Source organism: Podarcis vaucheri (assembly GCF_965113315.1).
Source record: "Podarcis vaucheri genome assembly, chromosome: 14".
In the NCBI taxonomy this organism is placed as follows: Eukaryota; Metazoa; Chordata; class Lepidosauria; order Squamata; family Lacertidae; genus Podarcis; species Podarcis vaucheri.
The window spans coordinates 33,116,122-33,133,193 of NC_138752.1; the positions used below are offsets into that span (position 1 = coordinate 33,116,122).

General features: G+C 44.7%; 1 protein-coding gene and 2 long non-coding RNA genes across 4 annotated transcripts in view; 2 read left to right on the top strand and 1 right to left on the bottom strand.

The window, feature by feature from the left end:
* Positions 1–129: 129 nt before the first annotated feature.
* On the top strand, positions 130–8,985 carry LOC309518779. The gene is made up of 2 exons (XR_014213610.1): positions 130–1,494; positions 4,969–8,985. It is a non-coding gene; the product is annotated as an uncharacterized lncRNA (long non-coding RNA).
* HAPSTR1 (HUWE1 associated protein modifying stress responses) overlaps positions 5,535–17,072 on the bottom strand; it is a 26,031-nt gene continuing 14,493 nt past the window's right edge. For both annotated transcript variants that reach the window (XM_082199206.1, XM_082199205.1), the window contains exon 4: positions 5,535–9,719. In XM_082199206.1, coding sequence (XP_082055332.1) covers positions 9,475–9,719 — 245 coding nt within the window. In that variant the 3' untranslated portion in view covers positions 5,535–9,474. The remainder of the gene's footprint in view (positions 9,720–17,072) is intronic.
* LOC309518774 overlaps positions 9,726–17,072 on the top strand; it is a 9,701-nt gene continuing 2,354 nt past the window's right edge. Inside the window, exons 1-2 of the long non-coding RNA XR_014213605.1 lie at positions 9,726–10,963; positions 11,150–14,035. This is a non-coding gene — a long non-coding RNA (uncharacterized lncRNA). The remainder of the gene's footprint in view (positions 10,964–11,149; positions 14,036–17,072) is intronic.

The window sequence follows — 17,072 nt, forward strand, 5'->3', positions numbered from 1 at the left end:
AGGTTTTGGGTGATTTTTGAAGCTTTTCCAAAACTTTTCTGACACTGTGCTTCGCAAGACGAAAAATTCGCTAGATGAAAAAACTCGCGGAACGAATTAATTTCGTCTTGCGAGGCACCACTGTATTGAAATATATTAAGTGCTTTCCTGTGCAAAGCAAAATAGTTTGTTCGGGGATCTGCTGGAGGCACAGCAATCTTCAAGCAGTCCAAGGAAGGTTTAAAAATGGAGATTGCTGATCTATATCAGACCAGCTTTCCAGGGAACAGGTCTTCTTTGTTTTAGACCAGTATTTAGCTGGAAATGCAAGGGACTGGACAGGAGACCTGCCTGCAATACAGGTGGCTCTGCCACTGATTGATGAGACCATTGCAGTCAGACCACTGGTCCAAACTCAGTGCTATCCAGTGAGAGTTGTTCTGCAGGATTTCCGGCAGAGGTCCTTCACAGCCCTCTCTGGAGATGCCATGGGTTAGAAGGTACCAGGTACCTTCTGCTTGCAAAGCAGGGGCGCTACCAAGATAAGGCTCTTCTCCAGGGAACAAGTTTGGTATTTTTGTTTTAATGCAAAGGGTTTTGTTTATTCACAACATCCATTTCAAGCAGCAAATGAAACAACTTGTTGCACCAGACCAAGTACTTCCAGCTAACATTTGTAGGATAAATGGTATCAGAAGAGTCCTAGTTAATGTATTTTGACAGCTGCCCACAAGGTGGTGCTTGAAGTACAAATCCTATCAACACAAATGGCTGCTTTTTGGACTTTTTGCTCCCATCAGTCCCAGTATGCACAGCAGCATATTCCTCCGGCTGACGGGAGTTGTAGTAAACCATCTTGGAGAATACAAGTCCCCCTTTTTGGGCAGTCTGCAGGTAAACACAATTGTCTGGCCAAGTGGTGAGAATTTGCAGGCCAGTTTGGGATTTATAAAGAGGAGTGAAGATAGTTATTTCCACGCCTACTTGGAGATGTCTGTCAAGGATTACTCATGTCAGCTTAGCTGACAACTCTAACCTCCCCTACGGCTTTTTGAGTTCTACAACTCTACTGGCACAATAGCTGGGGGCAACTGGGAGGATTGGAATGGATTATTACAATGTGCTTTCAGTGGAGCTGGCCTTGCAAATGATGTGAAAACTTCAAGGGGTTCAAAAGGCAGCTGCCACAAATATAATCCATTTAAAACAGCTGCATTGCTTGCCAGTTCATTTCCGGGTCTAATTCAAGTTGCTCAGGTTAGTGTTTAAAGTCGTAAAAGTCTTAAGCCTCAACTACCTCCTTCCCTACAGACTATTTCAGGTGTTAAGATGATCAGGGTGGGAGACTAGTTTCACCACCCTCAGCTCAGGCTGTATGGCTCCAGAGTGCCTTCTCTGTGGCAGCCCCTAAATTGTGCAACTCCCTCCCTATGTAGATGCATCTAGCAACATCACGACAGCTTTCAGACAATGCTGACAGCAAGTCTCTTTACCTTGGCCTTTGCCACCCAAGATGTAAGTCTACCTTTATGTGACTGCGTGTTTTGTAATTGCAAATTTTTAAAGCTGTTTTTAAGGTTGTACTGCAAGAGTTTGTAACCCACCCTGGGATCTTAAGAGTAAAGTGCAGGTAATAAACTAAACAGTAATAATTCCTGTTTGAATGGGCTAGCACACTGCCTGCAGCCCCAGTGGTAACAGCAGAGTGGCTCAGCACCAATGTGACTTTGTGGGTCTAATGACCCCCTCAAATGCCAGGAGAATGGGCAACACATGGAGGGATCCCATTTCTGGCTTTGCAGGGTGGACTAAAGGGGACATGAATTCCTTTTGTGTTCTTAAGTCCGGACAGACAAATCAATTCACTTTTTTGGAGAAAAGGAGAAGGGACAGTAAGTCAGATTCCTTGGAATCTGGGAAAGGGCTCCAGCTCAAAGGTCAAGCATGAGCTGCCTGCAGCAGGTCCTGTCATCTCCAGGAAGCTGCCTTAGAATCATAGAATCATAGAATCATAGAGTTGGAAGAGACCACAAGGGCCATCGAGTCCAACCCCCTGCCAAGCAGGAAAAGGCAGGAAAAGGCAGGAAAAGGCTTATACCAAGGCAGGCTATTTGTCAATCTCGCTCAGAACCATTTACACTGAGTGGTTGCAGCTCTCTAGGGTTTCAGGCTGAAGTCTTCTCTCGGCCTTACTTGGAGAAACCTGGGATTGAACCAGAGATGCTCTATTACTGAGCAATGGCTCTTTGCTGCAGCTGGGAAAGCAAACACACACCCCCCACACACACACAATCTCAAAAACCCTGGCAAACTGCAGTAGACTATAGCAGTGTTTCCCAAACTTTTTTGGGCAACGACACACCTGTTTACTGAAAAAAAATCTCGCGGCACACCACCATTAAAGCCCCGCCCCGTGACGTCAGCGCGCAGCGTCACGCCGGGAGGGACGCACGAAAGTGAAAGTTTTTTCCCTCCCCCTTGCCGGGGAACCTCCAAGCTTTGGGGGTGGGAGGAGGCAGCAGAGCAAGGGACTGAGGGACGGCGGCAACTGAGGCGGCGGCGGCTGTTGTGGTGGCGGCGATAGCGGGCGGAGGAGGGGGCGGCGGCGGGGCTTGAGGAGCCGTCGCCGGGAGTTGCTGCTGCTGCTGTTGCTGCCCGGACATGCCGGCCTCCTCCTCCTCCGCTGTCTCGCGCTCCTCCCTTTTGCACGCGCTGCCCTGCCGCTCGGCACCACCACCGCGGAGCCGCCTCTCACCGCCCGACTCGCCCGCCTCCCTCCCACGGCACACCAGCCAATGTCTCACGGCACAGTAGTGTGCCGCGGAACACCGGTTGGGAAACACTGGACTATAGAGATATGAACCTGTGGCCCTCTGGATGCTGCACTAACTCTAAAAACCCCAGGCAGCACAGCCAACATGTCTTGGTAGTTCATCTGGATGGCTACAGATTCCCCATCACAGGTATAGACAATACTGAGCTGAATGAACCAATGGTCTGACTGCGTACGAAACAACTTCCTACACTCCTGCAAGAAAAATGGGGGTGGGGTGGTGTTGATTTAGGTCATAAATGACACACAGGCAGCATAGCAGTCTGGAGTTGCTGAGCCAATTCATGGGTTTTCTCTTGCATACATTTGCACTGAACCAGTGAATGAGTGATTAAGATTAGAAGCAGTTGCTGACCCAGAAGCATTACTTTAGGACATAATCCACACTTTGGCCAAATACAAGGCTAGTTGTAATACTTGCCCGGAAACACAGAATATGTTTACTCGGCATGAACACAGGACCCCCAGCAGCTGGGCTTAATCTTTAATAAAAAGTTTCTTTTAAAAAAAAAAGTTTCCCTTGCAAAGGCATTCTTAAAATCATGCAACCAATGGCAGCTGGTCTTGGAAACCAGAGAGGTTGTCATCCAAGTAAGTCTGGTAGGAGCATGGGGGCAGGACTAGAACACTACATGTATGCTTAGTGCAGAAATACCTTTTCTTGGTGCAGAAATATCTTCAGCATGGAGGCTACCCAGTGCTGATGACTTTGCTGTAATTTGGTGGAAGGAAATGGAAGGTCCGTGTGCAACTGTGTCAAGAGCGATTCTGAATTCCACAGCCATGTACTATAATGCCACACGTGGCCTAGCAAAACCTGGGTTCAAATCCCTAGTCCTGAAATTCACCCAGAGGCCATGGGCATGTCAACTCTTGCTCCAAACCTCACAGGGTAGCTTTGAGGGAAAAGCCACCACATACACAGGCCTGGGCTCAGGGAGAAGTCTACAACTTGCTCAGAGAAGTCTACAACCAAATGTGAGAACTGTCACAATCAATTATCAAGAACAAAAGGTTACCCATTTTAGAAGGAATCCCCTCCCACACACACACTGGATCAGATTTGACAGGGACTTGGTTTCCCCTCCATTTTGCCTATTTTATGGCTTGGGCCAATGGCACTGCCTGTACATGCAACACACAGAGGTCTCTGTTACCCAAGTTGACCTGTTTGTGCATCCTACAAGTGAGATGAACTCTCTATCAGGGATGGAGAATCTCCACTCCGCACTCTACAGGCGAATGTTGGCCCACAAGCCCGTTTCCCCCCAAACTACAACCACCTGTCAATCAGCCATCACTAGGTGAAGCAGATCCCTCCCCGCACTCAGTGGGTGGGACTAACCATCTCACTCGCCTATCATCATTATGCCACATTACTGACAGGTGGGTAGCTCTGCACACTGGTAAAAGTTGACCTGTAGGGTGAGAACACAGATCTGGCCATCTGGGCCTGAAAGGCTTCCTTCTCCTTTAACAACAGGGACTTTTACACCTGTGCATCTCAAACGATCTGATGTGGCAGAGTGGCACTCCCCACCAGTCAATGTGCCAGATTTTGTCCTTGAAGTGTCCCACCCAACTGTGTTGTGGTGGAGTCACTGTGGACCAGCAGCTGGTGGCTCATGGTCTGTGAACCACTGCTTCTGGGAAGCAGTGTTTTAGACCATCCCTTTATAGCTCACTTTCTTCTCATTCCATGAAACTTCTGCTACTTTTACGAAGCAGAGAGAGGATGCGCCGTTACAAAGCAATTCAATCCCAGCCTCTGGGCAGGCAGCTTCTGGAGTGCTATTATATTCACAGACTCAGCGCACAAACGCACGTCTGAAAACAGGCAGTAACTGTCCTGCATAACACACACACACAGTATGTTAAAACAATGGTGGCAATAACGTTCATAAAAATGTAATATAAAGTTGGAGCATTTGGTCCCTCTAGTGTGGGGTGGGTGGAGAACATTATCCATGTTAGCATTACGGTAGCAACTAACATGGGTAATGTTAGTTAATCCAGCCCTGGAAGCACTTTCCTTATGGGCTGTCTTCCAGGAGCCACAGGCCAGTAGTGGGTCAGGCCAGAGGCCAAATTTTCACCTTTGTACAATAGGCTAGTTTCTACAGACATACCTACCTTTCTTCTTCTCTTCCATCCAGCCAAGCAAAGATCATTATCAGAATCCAAGGACACATTCCAGTCAGGTAAACACAGGGCACTAAATAATGCCAGTGAAGATTGTGTCCTGAGCTTACACCAAGACCCAGATGGAGATGGCCACATTTGGTCCCTGGGGCCCCTTGATCTGATGGCAGCAACTCCCCAGCATTTTGGGCAAGAATCTTTGCTAGCCTTACCTGAAGGGTTTGAACTGGGGACCTTCTGCATGCGAAGCATATGCTCTACCACAGAGTTATGGCTGTTCTCCCAATGTATGTGAAGAACTGTATAAACATTCTCATGTCCTACATCCAAAACAACACAAATTAGAGCTTTACATTCAGTCACAGCACAGCTAAACACACTCAGAAGTCTCCAGGACACTGAGAAAAAGGAACTACCGGTAATCATTTTCTTCTTCTTACAAGTAGGATTAGTCCTCCATAAATGTGAGATTTTAAACAAGCTATGTTTGACCTCGTTTGAGTTTGGAGATACTTCCCACCCTCTTTTCCGGATGCCTAGAGAAAGTGAAGAGAAGTATTAAAAAACCAAACGAGCTAGGTTGGTTTATTTTGAATTTTATTAGGGTTTTAAAAAGGTATCTATTTCTCCAGCAGGGTAAGTCACATTTGAGGATTGCAGGAGTTCAGTTTCAGACAAAGGAAGAAGAAAAAAATCAGCTTTGCATTACTTCATTATAGCTCATGTGTTTTAATATTTAAATTGAACTTTTAGTAATATGCAAGCCAAGCTCAGCTTCAATGCAGGATACACTATTATGTAAAATCTGCCCCACATTCATGTTAAGTTTGGTTTACATGGGGAAAGAGATGAGACAAACGTCACTGGAAGGCATTCAAATTGAACCAGGTAAAAATGCGGAACTGCAATCGACTAATTTCCCACCACATCCCAAAGCGCTAAACATGTCTGTTTTACAATAGTCTTATTCTTCCAGAAGTCACAACCAATGGAAATAATCCACACTGGATATTTAAGTTAATTCGTTACACACCCATTTCCCAGATGAGGCCATCATGCAATCTAGCTTTTTGTTTGTTTTGGCAGGAGGCTGAATATTTCAACAGCAAATACAAGGGTTTCAAAAAGCAGTAAAAATAAATTTTGTCGAAAGACTTACAAGCACACACACTATTAGTGCAGCTAGATTATCAAAGCCAGCTTTTCTTTTACCAAAAAGGGAAAAAATGGCACCAAAAATATATAAAAAAAACGCTTGACAAATTTTGTTCAGAGGAGCTAGACTGATAGCAAAGCTTCAAAGCATTAGTGAACAGAGGAATTATTGTATTCTATCTGATAGGGGTTGAGGGAAGAAGAACTCCACACATCAAGATCCACATTTCAATCTTTTCAAACTCATTAAGCGATAAAACAAACGTATCGTATCCTGCTCCAACTAGCATTATGGGCTGGCCCTCACTTAACTACTTTGGAGAAAACATACCACTGATCAGAAAAACCCAGTGTTTAGTGAAGCCCTAGAAAAACCTTCCTCTACTAATTCTGTACACCTATGAACTAAATCAATTTAGGAGTGAGGGGGTTGGGGAGCATAGCAGTGGCAGACGATATTATGCGACGTTTGTCCATTCCAGGCTGACTGCTACCAAAAATACAAGACTCTGCCCAGTGTTCTGGGCTTCTCAATTAAACAGTCTCCTCCTATGTTTCTGAAGTGCCACTTTTTTTGGCAGAAAAAGCTGGTGGGTAGTCAGGTTTTTTTGCACTGTGGTCTTAAGTCACTACGGCACATACCAGTGTGAATTCTCACGATGGAAGCTAGTTCTAGACCACATGCAAATTACAAATGTCACACAGAAGCCGTGGTGCACTTTTTTTAGGTCAACAATAGTGAACTAGCTGTACATACATTGGCAACCTTTAGAAAGTGTCGTCTCAGGGTTTGTTTTAAAATTCACACATAGCATCATGAACTACAAACCTGTAGCCACAAACACCACGTAACTTAAAAAAAAATAATTATTTGTTTAGCAACTCCCCCAAGCTGTTTGTATTTTAGCAATACTTAAAAGCTCTACAAAAGCAAAAAAGCAACATGCTTCTTGCAATGCATGTTCCTGGCCTCAGGAAGTTATAAGAGTACCCTGTGGTTCAAAGCAGACTTCTTCTAAATGGTGGCAAAAGGGCACCTGTGCCAGGACACCTCAAGGCTGAAAAGGCAGAAAAATTCAAGAGCTACTTGTGACTTGGTACCAGCCAACTAATCATGCTGTTGCATCCCACGATCCAACAGAGTTCCCCGTAGGTATTCGAAGCATACAGATTCCCCCTCCCCTGCCTCACAACAGCCATTTGCAGGGCGCTTCCAGCCAGGAAGATCCACATGCATTTTGAGCTCTCCATCCTGTTAAGTGAAATGTGGAAGTGACCGTGGGGGTGGAGACCTGGGTTTGCATATGCATTATACAGTGTAAAGAGGGTCCTGATTCCGCCTAGCTGGTCAGGCCAAGAAGTTTAAATTGAATTACTTGCAGGCTAGGCTGCTTAAAAAAGCCCCCAGTTATGGAAGCAGAAAGTAGGCAAGACATCATTCCATTCACCACTTGATTAAGACTGGGAAGATCTCAGGAACTAGGCATGGGTGGGGCCTTCTGCAACAACTGCCTCAGTTCACACGTAACAGTAGCTAAACCATGGCTTAAGTGTGAATAGTTTGAACAAGTGGTGCAAGGGTCCCTGGACTGAAAACAGCAGCCACAGCGCCCTGCCCAAGGTGCCCCGCTAGCCTGGGTTAAGCCATAGCTTGGCTTAGTGTTGCATCCAAATCAGGCCTGTTGTTTTGTCTCTTCTGGAGTGAGAAACCAAGAACAAACCATGGCTACAGTTCATGGCTTGTCTGCCCACTGCAAGCCCAGGTTCGGGTGCACCACTAAGCCAACCATGTCTAACTTCACTGGGCAAAGAGAGTAACAGCTGCAATCTGGAACCAACCAGCCCACTTCCCCAGTTGCGCTAAGCCACTGTTTTGACTTACCGTTACATGCAAACTGGGTCACTGTCATCGGTTTCTTTCCCACACAGGTGGAGGAGAATAGCCCTTACATGCTGGTCCTCTTCTAAGCCTCCCTTCAACATTCTCCAAGGTTCACTTAGCTGATCAAACACACCACATGACTGACATTGAGAAAATATGGTACAGCCAGAAACCTGCTTCACCAAGGATGCCACAGTGTGGCCAGGGTGGCAAGAACTTGGCTATTAGCTCACATTCAAGGCCAGGCCAGATTAAACCCAAGACTTTTCTTTCAGTTTGCATCTGCTGCATATTGCACTGAAGCCGCTGGAAACATTTCAGGATTATTTCCTAGAGAAATTTATTTCATGGGACTTTGAAAACAGTCACACCTTGCCCCTGTCGGAAGACCTGCACTGGCTGACTTTGGTGATTCAAGTCATGTCTCCTTAAGCGGCTTGGAAGTCACACACAACATAGTGGGAAAACATCCAATATCCTTTAAAAAAAACCAAAAAAACGAGTCCCATTCATCCATTTCCTCATCATTCCACAATGATAATTTCTTCACAGGAAGCACACAATACAAGTCATGTAGTACCCAAGCCACCTGTTCGCCAGTGACAGAACATGTTCCTCTGTGGCAATTAATGAAGAATTATGCTGATTGCTTACAAGGGAATACTCAAGTAATAACGGGCAATCAGCTGAAAGACTTCCAATTAAAAGTTCTTGGGCCAGGAGGGTGTGGGAGGTGAGACTGGTGCAGCAATGTCAGAGTTCTCACACCCACAAAGCAAATCCAATGAAGATCCTTTTTAGCACTGATTTAGTTTCCATTGCAGAACCATCGTAGAACCTCTTTACATTACCACATGGCCACCATCAACTGCTTTGGGAACTTAAAAAAGGGTACAGGCCAATACTTAATTATAAATTTGCACACTTAACTATATAGAAATTAATGCGCCCAGTAGAACTTTTAAGAAGAAAATATTTATATATATATATATATATATTCAAAAAAAGAAGCCTGCAGGTCTTACATGCCAAGTCATGTTTTTGACACTGTTGTCAAAATGGCAGTACTGTTGAAGCAAGTATTTAAACACAGCAAGAAAAAAAGGACAGAAAAGCATTTCTATAACCAAATAAATGTCTGATATTTCCTTTTTCCCTTTAAGAGTACAAGTAAGGTCACTTTTTAGCCTTGGAACGGATGCATGTTCTGCCTGCGATGAGCTTGCTAGCTACTACACAACATTGGAAGTCCTCTGCTAAAGAAATCTAAATTTGAAGAAAGCTGTAGTTACGAGAGAAGAATCTACTGTCAGTACGTAAGCTTTCCTTTATGGCAATTATTGAATCTGTGTGACTTGGGAGGAGAGCGCCTCAGGTTTGTTTCCCCAGCAGTAGGTACGCTGCGGATCGAGTGCCTTTAAAGCAGCATGGGGAGGGGGGAAATGAGGAAGAGGGAGAGGTGGGGATCAAAAGGTTTTGCCATTTAGATCATACGATTGCGTTTATGGGTTGGGGAGTCCGTAATGCCATCACCACACTGGGCTGAGGTACGCTTTCTAGTTCCACCATTGTCCAAGTGGAGTGCCATTTCTTCGGATATGAAAGTGTTCAAGTCAACGTCATGGAGTCCATTTCTCCTTCGACTACTGTTGGAGCCGCTGCTCACATGAGTGGGTGAGCCCGGGGTACTCGAACGAACACTTATACTAGCCATTGCACCACTAAGACCTGAAGGAAGGAAGGAGAAAGCAGAAATTAGAAAAAAGTCAGCATCCAAAAAAAGCCCCATCAGCCCAACTCCAAAGTTAGACAGCATTTGTCTTAAGGACTGTTCCCAACCCTCATGACCTAAAGATCAGCTCAAAATAGGAAGTCTCCTCCTGCAAAACAGCCTGCAACGTGACTGGTCGAATCAGAAAACACAAGTCACACAGAGCAATGTACAGTATATTTCAATTTATAAACTGAGGCCTAGGGATCTTCAGGTGCTTTATGACTTTTGAGGATCTCCAGAGAGCAGCCCAGTGGGCATAATCAAATCAGTTAGGAACATTAGAAGAGTCCACATACTTTCCACATGCAAGAAGTTCAGAACAAGTTGGGACAAGTTTATGTAAAGTACTTCCTGTGGCCACAAGATCAGGGTCAAAGATTGAATTGGAATTTTTTTTCCTTGAAATTTTTCTTATGCAGATTAGAGTAACTTACATTGGAAAATTCTCTTGTGCCCTAATTTAGTATGTTGACATAACAACAGACCTGTTGGATCAGGACAAAGTCTATCTAGGCTCTACACCCAGTTCTCACAGTAGTCAACCAGATATGCCTCTGCGAAGCCTGCAAACAGGGCCCAAGTCTACTTGCATTTAACAAAGCCCAAAACTGCAGAGCCTGCCAAATATTGTATTCACAATGGCCATTCATTGTTATTAATGAATGTATCAAGCAGAAAACCTTCTTCACACATAAAAAAGTAATGGAATTTTGGGGAATGGGGATTTTCTGCCCCACATCACTGATCACAACCAATGTCCTAGTCCAGCCTTGAGCCCCCAGATATTGTTGGACTACAACTCCCATCAGCCATCTGAGGACTCAATATTAGAGAAGGCCACCCTAGCCCTCTTGAGGCTTGCACGGATGTGTTCTGCTTCAACCAGCATCTAATGGAAGGTATCATTTCCTGGCCCCCTTTTCCCTTCCCATGCAGAGTGCCAATTCAGGCAAGACTGGGAAGAAGGCCAGGTTCTTGGTTGCCTTGGTAACCCAACAAGGGGTTGGGAATTCAAAACATTTTTCCAACTCTGCGTTCTGGTCACTTGCTTAAGCCACAGTACAAGAATTTCTGAATTGGGGGCAGCTGCTTGTTGTCTTTCTGTGGTACTTAGGAATCTGCACTTTTGTTACTTGTCAGAATGTTAGCAGTAGGTTCAACAACAGTATAAGGGTGATCTAGGTACGTTTATGAGATAGTCACATTGAACTTGGGTAACACCAAAGACAGTCATTGCAAAAGCCACAGCTTGTCTACCAACCATCTAAACCAGGCATGGCCAAACTTTGCCCTCCAGCTGTTTTGGGACTACAACTCCCATCACCCCTAGCTAACAGGATCAGTGGTCGGGGTGATGGGAATTGTAGTCCCAAAACAGCAGGAGGGCAAAGTTTGGCCATGCCTGGTTTAAACCATTGTTATGCTTGCTAGGTATTAATGCTGCAACATCCTCATCAGGCCATACCAATTTCTGGGGAAATATAATTACCAACTATACTGAAAGATACACAGTTTGGGGAGGGAGGGCTGTTCTAGGAGAATATCGTTTTATCTGTCTATCTCCAAGAAGCACGTCAAGACTACAAGGGGAAAGAATTTCAAAATTCCATTGTCTGACAGCAGAAGGGAGCCTAAAGGATGTAGCACTATTCCCAAGCAAGTACATGACAGAATGAGATGCCCATTTTAAGGAACTTGGAGGCAGCTTGCTGGAACAGCATGCATTTAACTAGCTAGTGGGCTTGTTTTCCAGTCACAGCTTCTACCTAAGAACCTAAAAGCCTGCTGGTTCAGACCAAAGGCCCATCTAGCCTAACATATCCTGTCCTCTTGTGCTGTTGCTCAATGGTGCATGCATTCAGAGACATATTACAGTAGTACAATGGCACATTTAAAGTAAAATGTTTTAGTTGGTGGTAAGTTTCAGTTCACCTTGGCAGATAAGGTTTCACATGTTTATGGTATTAACAGTGTCACGCAAAACAAGTATTTCTAGCACATGCTTTATGGATATGGTCTGGAGTTCTCCAAATAGCCTGTGGCCCACCCAAGCCCCATCAGCCTTATAACCATACACACAGACAGACAAGGTTGCAAGGAGGTAACATGCAGATTTATGCCTTGCAGCAGTCTGTGGAACAATTTTTAGGGCCAGGGTGTTAACCTACACTGGCACATAGCTCTAGTCAAGAATCTGTTTGATTGGTTACCACAAGGCGAGTGATCAATTAGGTTTAAAGTTGCATATTACAAGACCCTTAATATAGGTGCTTCCAAAACCTTAAAAGATGATGGTGGTAATACCCTGCCCCTCTGGCAGGGTTGTCCCAGCCAGTCTGGGCCGCTTCCTGCATAATAAAAACACAGCAAACATCAAACATTAAAAACTTCCCTATACAGGGCTGCCTTCAGATGTCTTCTAAAGGTTGTGCAGTTATTTATCTCCTTGACATCTGATGGGAGGGCATTCTACAGGGCGGGTGTTACTACTGGGAAGGCCCTCTGCCTGGTTCCCTGCAGCTTCACATCTTGCAGTGAGGGAATCTCCAGAAGGCCCTCGGAGCTGGACCTCAGTGTCCAGGCTGAACAATGGGAGTGGAGATGCTCCTTCAGGTATACAGGGCTGAAGCTGTTTAGGGTTTTAAAGGTCAGCATCAATACTTTGAATCATGCTTGGAAACGTACTGGGAGCCAATGTAGACTTTTAAATATATATGGTCCGGGCTCAAAATACCAGCCATTAAAAGCTACTTTCACTGTTAAAGGTTTGGTTTAGTTCAGACATTATGTCTGTAGCCATATTTTAAAGTAGCCATGGTGCGTCTTTTTTGCTTATTAATAAGCAATCAAGTCACAATGCTGCTCAGAGCTACATATTCACAAAAATTAAAATACAGTACAAGAGAACGTGCTTCAGTCAGATGATAAAAAGAAGCATAAGTGACCACCTGGCCGTGTTACTCTGCTTCAAGGGTTTATAGTGAAACGTTCAGCCTCAGAATGACAACTTTCTATAGAAGTTCTAAAATTCACATAATTTATTCCTGAAGTGCACAGATTTGACGGCAATGATTTACAAAAGTCAACAGTACTCCCTGATTCAAGAACACAAGGTTCAAATCACATCCATGTTGATTCTCACTATAGACCTCTGAAATACTTGTTTCATTGAACAGTCAAATTGTTATGGCCAAATGCCTGCACAATACAACTGAATGTGCACCAACAGTATGTAGTTTCCAAAGGCAGGCCCTTGCAAACCAGCAGTCAAGAAACATACTGACAGGCCCTTGAACAATACTGGATCAGAATCCAGAAGAGTAGCATCAGCCTTCTGCAACAGCAACAACAAAAACCTGTAGCAGATGCATCTGACTTAGGGAATTGCCTGAAGAAGCCTTTGTTAACGAACACATTGTTGAGTAATGTGCACCAGGGTTCTTACATTTTCATCTCCCTGCTTTCAGATCTGACAAGAAACAGTTGTCCTTACCAGTCACCAAAGAATCAGCCACATGAGAAAAACACCTTTTGCCTCACCTCCAGCCTCGGAAATATTTCCAGATGCTGTCACGTGATACAAGTGTCCTTCCCTGCAGGAAGCCTCAGGGGTGGGGCTAGCTTATTTCCAATGAACACCAGCTCTGTCAATTTAATTCCTAAACCTCAACCAGCCCCAAATAAACTTTCCTTAAAAAACAAAGGGACACCTCCAAATCCAACATTCTGCTACACAAGATTCCCAGAAGAAGGAGGAAAGAATATCTGACCAAGTCACACATTCAGAAGACTAGCAAACATATATTCCTTTGGGTTTCATGAATTTACACACTAAATTGGGCAAATCTACCAACTCAATTAAATATACGGTTTCATTTCATGGGAGGCCATGTGGTGCCCACTAGACATCACTCCCATCATCCTAACCAGTGGCCATTTCAGCTGGAGAATTATAATCCAACAACAGTATCTGGATAGCAAGATTTTAGACTGGCTCCAGGCTTAATTCCATGTAACCTACGCAGCAATCTGAACTTGAGAACAAAGAACTTCTTAGAGAAGTTGACAAATTCAGTCATTGATTGCAATCACTTCTCTCCCCTAAGCAGGAGAACCAATGCCCCTCTGTTCCCTTATAGGAGGCTGTCTTAAAGAGTCAAGATTATTGGTTCATCTAGCTCTGGAACATCTACATTGACTGGCAGCATCTTTCCAGTGTTTGGCAGAAGTCTCTCCCAGACCTATCCAGAAAAGCCATCCAACCAATCCAGTGAGTTGCTGAGAGGGACATGACACTGGGCTCTTAAGTAGTAATTTCTACTTATTCCAACATCCAATGCAAAGTGAGACAAAGTCCCCATGCTACCACCATATCCTCTACACATGGAAGACACCTGGGAGAGGAGGGGGAGAAGGTATCACTAATAATGGCTGGCAACAAAGCCAAGCCAGAAAATTGTGGACACCTCTAAAGATAGTCTGCTGTCACATTCTGGCCGAAATAAATACTGTTCAGTATAGAAAAGTTGAGGGTTCAGTCCACAACCAACAGAACCTCTCTCATGAAATGTGAAGACAGAGGTCCTATAGCCCTTGCTTGCTGGTTAACAGGAGTTGGTAATATGAAGCGAAGCAACTCCAAGTACACATTACTGCACAAGTGTACCACAGCTAATGGCAAACCAAGGGGGATGAATTATCGCTTAACAAAACAGTTAACAGAATGGAAGACTGAGGCTCAAGTACCTGAAAAAGTATCTTCTCTAGTACTGCTCTACCCATCTATTAATATCTGTTCTACTTGTTAATCTGACTTCAACTTCTGTTGGGTAGGAGATGAAATGGCTCCACTCCCCCTAAAATTACAGAATTCCTCCCCAAATGATATTTGATTGTCCCTCATGCTGGCCTCATTTAGGCGCAAGGCAAAAACTTTTATTTACTCAGGCCTTTGGTATGTAATTGACCCTTCTGCTGCCATTGCTCTTCTGAACACTTTGTTATGATGTTAACATTTTTGTTGCTGTGACGTGTGTACAATAGTGTTATCGTTAGCCACTCTGTGCTTCCATCGGGAAGGGCAGGATATGAGTATGGGGAAATGAATTAGTAGTCAAATTAACTCTACTCTTGATCTCTCCCAGCTATCAGAATGTCACTGGAGAATAGACAGACACCAGGCCACTCAAAGTTGCTCACAAGAATATGGGAGACAAAAGCCAGGACCTGAACTGCACAACCAGTTCTCTATGTCTGAGCAGGTAGCCACACCAGTGGCTGCAAGCCCTTATCCTGCCAAGTAGCAAGCCACTTTGACAGGGAAAAGGCTTTGAAAGCTGTTTGCAAGATGGCAGGAAAGCCCCATTGTTCAGAGAGAACTACAAATAGGGAACAGGGCACATCAAGCCCATCTGGGATATGACCCAAAGTAGCTTTTCCTGCTGCAGCCAGTGTGTCAATATACTTCCACAGTGCACCAGAGAAACATCAGATGCAGGAGCCAATGGCCCTACAGACCTCTCCATAGGTTACACACCCTGTCAAGCAACATCCCCTCTCCCTACCAGTCTTCACCAGTCCAGCTTTGCACCCTCCTTGGAATGAAATGTGTTCTTGAACTCCAATAATGCTTGTTTGGCTGCATTATACCTGAATCCAGAATGTGAATGTGAGATATGGGCACAGGAACATGCATGCCATGCTCCACTCTGAACTTTCCTGCATTGAATGGGAAAGCCTGAAGGGGCCTTCTAAGTGTGTTTGGGCAACTGGGGCTCCCAATTCTGGATCAACTGAATTTGATTAGAAGCCCCTTTCAGACCTCCCCACTCAATGAAGAAAGATCAGTGAGGGCATGTGGAGAGGCCAGTGTGCACACCCACTATTTGTTTTCCGAATCCCCATTCAAGCACAATGCCTGAACAGGGCCCAATCTGCTGATGGAGTGGTTTGCAGAAAGCACAGCTTTTCTAGGCAACAGCTGTCAAAAGATGCAAGGCAGAGATGGAATCCTCCATGTTCAGGGCAGAACTTTAGAACTGAAGTTGCTAAAGTCAATGAGAGTCTCCTAGGTAGGAAACCCGAGAAAAGGTGCTCAGTAACACTAAGCTTTTCTATCTAGGTTTTTTGACTCAAGTTCAGAAGCACAACTGGCAATATGTTGCCATGACTGGCCTGGTGCTTGCTGACCCCAATGACCCTGGTTGAGATTCAGACAAACATGTCCTGAAGATTCTTGTTAGGAAAGGGTTTAGATAATCTTAACAAATAAAACAAAACAATCTGAGGGTTTAGACTATACACTTAACCATGTTTGCCACCTAAGTAGTGTAATTTCAGATGACTGTGGGGGACCTCCACTGTGTGCACAAGCTGGAAATAACCAGAGCGAAAGACCTCAAGGAAGGAAAAACCCACAGCAACCCCATGTGGACTAAACATGCTACATGGCCAGGAAATGCTGCCCAAGGCAATGTAGCACAGCAGTTATGAGTACCAACCTAGGACTTGTGGGGACAGCATTCAAAAACCCCTAAGCCATTCGGCTTCACTGGGTAAGCTTGGGACAGTTATTTCTCAGTCTAACCTACTTCACCAAATTGTTGTGAGGATAAAATGGGGAGTGGGGGAAGCACTGAGCTCCTTGGGAAAAGATCTGATCTAAATGTAAGAATAAGACTGTAGGGATAAAAATGGAAAGCCAGGGAAGGAATAATGGAATGGAGTATCCTACGTGTGTGTGGCATGGATGGCACCCTAAACAGAAGCATTCCAAACTGCAATAACTTACCACAACCTGAAAGAGTTTCTATTCTAAAGCTACCAAAAAAGGACAGAGATTTCCTCAGTTCTATCTTCCAGACCCAGCATATATCCAATTAGCACCTCCATCAATGCAGAAACATGCCCTAATCCTGGTCAATGGTAGCTTTCAATTCAATACTGGAACTTCAGGTTGTTTCTGAAGTCTTATTCCCAAGCACAAAACCCCACGACATTACTAAGCAGCAAGGCAAACACGAAAAACCAGAAGCCAAAACAGCTCTACCTTGTTCCAAGTCATAGCACAGCTATGCCTACCTAGCACTGCATTGTGCTCTCTGACTGGCAGCAGCTCTTCAGCATCTTGAACCCTGTTTCAGGGATCATTTAATTAGAGATGTGGGGAACTGAACCTTGTGCTGAGATGTAAGTCATTTTTCTCAATCCCAGACACAGCCAAATAGATACACAAATACGTACGTAACAGAAAGCCTGAAAATGAGGCGTTCCCACACTCTGGATATTTGCACTCCTACATGAGAAGG